The following is a 7,531-nucleotide window of genomic DNA, read 5'->3' as shown; positions in this document are numbered from 1 at the left end:
GCCCAGGGCAACAGCTTGAGGCTCTGTCTCAAAAAAAAAAAAAAAACTTAAAACGTAGCCCATTTGTATAAAGCTTAAAATAATTTAAAAATACTGTGTGTTGTTACTACACACATATATATTAAAAACGGGGAGGAGGATCAACATGGGGTAGTGATTACCTTGGAGTGAGTATAATGGATGGCTTCAGTTTTATCTGTGATGACACATGATGGAAGCCATCATTTGGGCCAGTGGCTTAACTTCTCTATGTCTCAGTTTTCCCACCTATAAAATGGAGATAATAAACATGACATGTTTCATGGGGATATTGTGAAGATTAAATGATTTAATATGTGTAAAACACTAGAACAGTACCTGGCATATAGCAAATGTCTTTCCTATTTTTTTTTTTTTTTGTTAGGCAAAATAAAACAGGATTTGAAATAAATATGGCAAAATGTTAATATTCATCAGTGTTTGGTGGCATGTAGAAAGGTACTCATTATATTACCCTATACTTAAAAGTATGTACTCTTTTTAAAATTTTTTAAATAAATCATAGCTATATATATTAATGCATTTATGGAGTACAATGTGCTGATTTTATACACAATTTGGAATACTTACATCAAACTGGTTAACATAGCCTTCACTTCACTTTCTTAATTATTGTGTTAAGACATTTATACTCTACACTTAATAGATTTGACATGTAATGTCAAAAGTATATGCTCTTAAAGCATTTGTAATTTTTAAAATGCAATAAAGGTAAGCAGCAAACTAGGAAAACCATGGTAATACATGTAGTAGATAAAAGGGTGAAAATTCTTAATGTATAAAGTATATTTATAAATGATACCCAAAAAGCAAAAACTCTAATAGAATAAGCAAAGGGTGTGAGCAGGCAATTTCACCAAAGAAGAAATATAAAAATCGAAGAAACATGATAAAATCAATAAAACAGCAATGTCCTGTAGATTAGAAAAGGTGGGGAACTGTCCAGTATTAGCATAGTTGAAGGGAAGCAGTTATACAGCTCATGGAATTGGTTAAAACCTATCTCTGAGGATCATTTAGCAGTATGTGTCAGGAGCTCTAAAAATCTCCATTGGCAATACAGTTTCATTTCCAGAAATCCATTCTCAAAAAAGAATTAGACAAGTTGTTTTAAAACATAAATGTAAAAGGAAATTTACTGTGGCAATGTTTTTAAAAGGGTAAAAAAAAAAAAAAAAGCCTATCACAGGGAAATTGTTAAACGAGTTTTGGCACATCTGTACAGCAGAATATGCCACAAATGTTAGAAAAGAAAGAAAAGAAAAAAGAAAATGGTGCTGCAGGTTGTGTTTAATTGGCAGTGGAAGGATGTTTACCAGTTATTATGTTTTAAATGTAGGTTGGCTTGGCGCCTATAGCTCAAGCAGCTAAGGCACAAGCCACATGCACCAGAGCTGGCGGGTTCAAATCCAGCCCAGGCCTGCCAAACAACAATGACAACTACAACCAAAAAATAGCCAGGCGTTGTGGCAGGTGCCTATACTCCCAGCTACTTGGGACACTAAGGCAAGAGAATCACTTAAGCCCAGGAGTTGGAGGTTGTTGTGCGCTGTGATGCCATGACACTCTACCCAGGGCAACAGCTTAAGGCTCTGTCTCAAAAAAAAAAAAGGTCTGTTGACATCTGTAGAATATGATCCCATTAAAACATGTGCCAAGGTCAAGGAGAGTTTGGAGTTCCCCAAAAGTCTTGCCACTACCTGGAAAGCCGCCATTAGCACTGATGGCTTAGTGGAACTCCTACCAGGAATCATGGGAAGTGGGTCACCATGCTGAAGTCCACATCTGTCAGATCCCAGCAAGCCTGTAAAGCATACAGAGTTGTTTATATCTGAAGGCACCCCTTGCCTGGGTCTAGAGCTCTTGGCCACTGTCAGCAGTCATAATAAATATTGCCAACAATAACAATATTTACCCTCTCCTACAGAACATCCACTTTGAATCCACTAGCTCTAATTCTGCCTCCTATGGAGTTATTATTATCTCCATGTTATGGATAAGGACACTCAAGGCTCAGAGAGATGAAGAAACTGGCCTAGGATCACACAGCAGCAGACCCTACTTTTCTCTACACATCTTAAATCATTGAACTTTGATCGATATGGCCTTCAAAAGCCTGGGGGGAGCCTTTGGAAGGATAGCTGGTGCCAAAATTTACATACTTCACAAGCTTAGCTGCACATTAGAATCACCTGGGAAGATTGTTTTAAATCTCCAAAGCTGGGCTGCACTCTAGTCTAATTTAACCAGAATCTTTCCAATGGGGTTCAGGCATTGGTATTTGGAAAGCTCCCTAGATGATTCCAGAGAAAAAAATTGAGAACTCATGCTCGAAAATGGCATTTCTCAAACTTCACTAGTCAAAATGCAGATTCTGATAAAGCAGATCTGGGGTCTTCCAAGTTCTGCATTTCTAAAGTGTTTCCAAATAATTCTGCTATTCCCAGAGAAACTTCTATGTATCACTTCCCCAAAGGCTTTCCTCAAGAGTCTTTTCTGTCTTTTTTTTTTTCACTGACACCTAGTTTTGCCTGATCCCTACTATCTTGCCACCAAAATAGATGGGAACCTGGACAAAGTGAGGTGCAGAGCCTTTCCTGAGCTCCACTCTCCAGAAATGAGTAGCAACACTGTGGGTGTCCCAAATAGCTCTAAAGAGCACACCCACCCTCGTGTGCTTCTGTCACAGCAGTGGGCACACTGAAGGACAGCTGGCTGTGGTCACAGCTGCCTGGCCCACCACATTGTGGGCTCCTTGACCACAGGGCTCTGTTGGCTGAGGCTGCGTGGCTCATGAGTCATTGATCCAGGGGAAGCTCAGCCATTGGACACTTAGAAATATTTCCAGAAGGGAGAGGGGGTTGCCCTAAGTCTTAAAGCGGCAGATCTCAACCTGTGGGTCATGACCCACGGGAACTGTATTAAAGGGCCATGGCATTAGGAAGGTTGAGAGCCACTGTCTTAAAGGATAGCACTGAGTTCATCTCCTTCTCAAACTCACTGGGTACATAACCCCAGACAAGTTACTTAACCTCTCAGTGTCATAAACAGTGCTACTTTCCTCACAGAGTTTTGGACAGATCCAAAGAAACAACCCATGCAAAGCATTCTAGCCCAGGATTTGGCTCATCATCAACCCTTGAGAAACAGTGGCTGATTATTCTTACAACGGAACGCATGCAACATGTGGACAAGGAAGGAGGGCATTTCAAGAAGTAGGAGAAGGATGCATCCAGCCTTGAGTCAGGAAAGCCATGAGTGTTTGTGGGGAAATGGGGATTTGGCACGTGTAGGGTGAAGACACTTCCTATGGAGACATGGACTGGAAGGAGTCTGGCGCTGAGTCATGTCACCACTCATCTCCACCCCCCCATGTCAGGTGTCTCTTAGAGCCATTAATCTACGAGCCCACAATGGGCCCAGGCAGTTAAGGCCAGGCAGGTGGTGTCCTTGGTGAGCAGCCGAGAGGGCTGGAGAAGTGATCTGTCCTGCAGGACCTGGGCCATGGCCAAGCAAGTCCCCACTGAGAGCTTGGGTGCAGTCAGTGCTGGCAACCCTAGTGGGGAGACACTGTGGAGCAGGAGGAAAGAGGCAAGGGTGCCCCTGCTGGCCAGAGGGTTTCTCCAAACCAGATGTCAGGAACCCCTAACTCCTGCTCCCTCCTCAGGTCTTCACAGGGATTTTCACAGCAGAGATGACCTTCAAGATCATTGCCCTCGACCCCTACTACTACTTCCAACAGGGCTGGAACATCTTCGACAGCATCATCGTCATCCTTAGCCTCATGGAGCTGGGACTGTCCCGCATGAATAACTTGTCAGTGCTGCGCTCCTTCCGCCTGGTACCTGGCTGGACCCACTGAGGGGGAGGGGGTTGCAGAACAGAGCTGGGAACACCCCTCCCCATAAGGTCAGCAGCCACCCCTACTTAGATCGGCCATGCCTTCTCCCAATAGCCATTTGCTAGGTGCCCCTGGGTGCCCAGCACAGTACTGGTGGTGTTGGGGGTGCAGAGATAGACTGACCAGGAGACATCCCTCCACAGGGGCAATTTAGGTGGCCATTCTGATGGTTCACAAAGCCACAATGATCCCTTTACACTTTAAAGGATTTAGAAGTGGAGCTAATATTACCCACATCTCCATTGCACAGATGAGGAGACTGAGAAAGGTGAAACAGATTTCCCACAGCCATATGGCAGGTGTGCTCACTGCTCATCCAACATGCTGCCTGCTGGTTTCTGAATCAGCATTTTCAAAACTTTTTTGTGCACATGAATCACCTAGGGATCTTTTTTACATGGCAGGTGCTAATTCAGCAAGTCTGAGGTGATGTCAAACCTCCTGGTCTGTGGACCACACTTGGAACTCAAAATGCCTGAGAGTTCCAAACATGAGTTAGAGGTGTGGCCAGGGAAGACTGTTTGAATAAGGTCCTGTGTGCTGTGTTTTGCCCCACTGTGGGGGTGTAGAAGGGCAGGATGGTGGGAACAGTAGGGAAAGCCAAGGCTGTGGGTTCTAATCCTGACTCCACTGCTGTGAGCCAAGGGACTTAAGACAAAGTACTCCACCTTTAAGTGTTGACTTTATCTATCAAATGAGGTATTAGTGCCAACATCATGCAGTTATTGGGAGTCTTTAAATGACTTAATCCATCCTAAGCACAAGGCCTAGCACATAGTAGGCATTCAATAAGTGTTAAGCACTTGTCCCCTTTCAGTGATAAATTAGAGCAGAGAAATATGGAGGCAATTGGATAAGTCAAAGCTATTAAATAGCTGGAGCTGGGGCTGAAGGATAGATCAAAAACAAGAAAGGCATTTGATGCTGGAAGAATCTAACTGGGAGTTCTTGTGAGACCAAGGCAAGTAGGAGGCTGGTATGAAGACAAAGAGAAGGACTGAGATGAGATGAAGCTAGAGGTGTTGACCTGACACCCACAGCAGTGCCTAGGGAAGCTGGCCTCAGGCTGCAGAGAAGAACAGGAGTGCCTGCTCTTGGAGAAATGGGGAAAACAGATGTCAGTGAAATCCCAGGGCTCCCTGAGCTTTTAGGCAGGAGCTGGGGAGGGGAGGGGTATCCATGGGCATCAGAAACAAGAGCCCCTCACAAGGACCCTTTCTTTTCCTCCTCTAGCTGCGGGTCTTCAAGCTGGCCAAATCATGGCCCACCCTGAACACGCTCATTAAGATCATTGGGAACTCAGTGGGGGCACTGGGGAACCTAACGCTGGTGCTAGCCATCATCGTGTTCATCTTTGCCGTGGTGGGCATGCAGCTCTTTGGCAAGAACTACTCAGAGCAGAGGCACCTCATCAGTGACTCAGGCCTGCTGCCTCGCTGGCACATGATGGACTTCTTCCACGCCTTTCTCATCATTTTTCGAATCCTCTGTGGCGAGTGGATTGAGACCATGTGGGACTGCATGGAGGTGTCTGGGCAGTCATTGTGTCTGCTAGTCTTCTTGCTTGTCATGGTCATTGGCAACCTTGTGGTGAGTCAGCCAAGGGGCTTACACCCATACATTCACCCACGCATCCATTCCTCCACCTAGCTACCCACCCACCCACCCAGTCACACACTCACTCACCCTTCCTTCCATCTACTCCCTCACCCAGCAATCTATCCATCAGATCTTCCATCCAATCATCAATCTCTCATCCATCCATCTGTTCTGGACCCACCCATCACAGTTCTGTTTACTCATTTACTTATCCTTCCATCTGTCTCCATATACATTCATTCATCCACCCACCTATATACCCAATTATCCATCTAACTATGCATTTATCAGTAATCCATCTATTTACCCATTCTTTCATCCATAGTCTTATTCATATATTTAATTATCTAACCATCAAGCCACTCTTAAATTATCCAGCCACCACCAACCTACCTTTTCATCAATCTGAAGGATTGATTGTTACCAATCCTCCCATCCATTTATCCACTTATATTTTAAAACAAGCTTGTTCAAGGATGCATGGCCCAAACTCCATCAGCCTTCATAGTTAGAGGCCAGTCTTAAACTATATTGAAGGTTAAAGTCTAGACCAAATGTTCATACTCAGGAGAGTAAAAAATGAGAATACAGAAAACAGTTTTATTTCATGCCTAAGTTCTGTAGTCAACCATCTGTCAACCCCATCTACTCATTCACTCATCTGTCCATCCAGTTATTCATCAACCATCTATTTTATCTGTCCATCAGCTACCCATTCATCAACCCCATTCATTCATGGACATATACACATATATCCACCTATCCATCCCTACATTCATTTTTCACTCATCTGCCCACTCACACGTTCATTCACACCCCTACACTCATTCTTTCACCCTCCCATCTATCAACCCACCCATCCATTTACCCATTACCAATTCCATACATCTCCTCTCCATCTATCCAGCTATCATACATTCACTCACTGCTCCATCCATTGTTCTTTTATTCATTCATGTATTTTATTTACTCTTCTACCCATTATTTTATTGTCGTTTACTATCAGTGAATTCTCACATGTTTTTTCAATTCAGCTTAATCAACCCCTGTTGAATGCAAAACATTGTGCCTGATGCTGTTGGGCACAGACAAGTAAATGTGATCCAGCACCAGCCCTGATTCTGCTCACCCTCTTGAGAGACTGGGGATGTGGGGAGGTCAAACAGGCCAGAAATAACAACTCCCAGACTGGTCAGAGTGATATGGACCCATGGGTGCTATTCCCCTTCAGCTAGGGACATCGAGGAAGGCTTCCTAGAGCAGGGTTTGGAGCTGATTTGATGACAGGTAATTCTAAGGAGGGAAGGAACAGGGCGAGCAAAGCACAGGTACAGACAGGTGGTGGTCCAGATGAGGTGGGAATCTGTAGGAGCTTTACATGTTGCCCTGAGCTGTGGTTGGAATCCTTTCCATCCCTTCATGGGGGGCTCACACCTTTGTTCCTGTGGCTGCCTGTGATTTCTGCAAGGCCACCCCTTTCAGGTAGGTGCATCTTGCCTTGTATCTTTCCGATGTGGGAAATTCTGGAGTTGAAAGAGTAAAGTCTAATGCCAGAGAAGGAGCTTTAGGAAGTGGCAAGGTAGAAGGAACTCAATGGTTCAGGCAGAAGTCAGTGTCCACTGTAGACATGAAGCCACCTTCCTGGCTATACAGGTGGCCCACACATGCTCAGCCATCATACCTGCATTGTCTCCTGCTATAGCGATATGTCTCTGTCATGGGCAGCTCAAGAGTTGCATCAGCTCATAATAAGCCTGCTATGGGGCGAGTACTATGGGCTGTAGACTTCAGAGCCTTTCCTCAAACCTGCCTGCTTTCTCCTCCCATTTGCTTTACCCAGCTAGGACAGCACAGGCCACTTTGGGGTCAATTCTCCATCGACTTCAAATGTAGATCCCAGAGCCCAAGAAACTGGGGCATCTGTGCACAGTGCTAGTAGAAGCCAGTTCTTGGCTGTTCCCACAACCCCCCTTGTGTCCTTTCAAAGTGGCT

The 7,531-nt window shown here is 44.7% G+C and overlaps 1 protein-coding gene across 5 annotated transcripts in view; it reads left to right on the top strand.

Moving 5' to 3' along the window:
- The window catches only part of SCN5A (sodium voltage-gated channel alpha subunit 5), a 76,306-nt gene that overhangs the window by 38,091 nt on the left and 30,684 nt on the right, over positions 1 to 7,531 (top strand). For all 5 annotated transcript variants that reach the window (XM_003794467.2, XM_003794463.2, XM_023515918.1 and 2 more), the window contains exons 14-15: positions 3,707 to 3,880; positions 5,174 to 5,530. In XM_003794467.2, the coding sequence (XP_003794515.1) occupies positions 3,707 to 3,880; positions 5,174 to 5,530 (531 nt within the window). The remainder of the gene's footprint in view (positions 1 to 3,706; positions 3,881 to 5,173; positions 5,531 to 7,531) is intronic.

This window comes from Otolemur garnettii, unplaced genomic scaffold (assembly GCF_000181295.1).
Source record: "Otolemur garnettii isolate 467f Iridium unplaced genomic scaffold, OtoGar3 scaffold00082, whole genome shotgun sequence".
Classification (NCBI taxonomy): Eukaryota; Metazoa; Chordata; class Mammalia; order Primates; family Galagidae; genus Otolemur; species Otolemur garnettii.
This window is presented reverse-complemented; position numbering and strand designations above follow the sequence as displayed.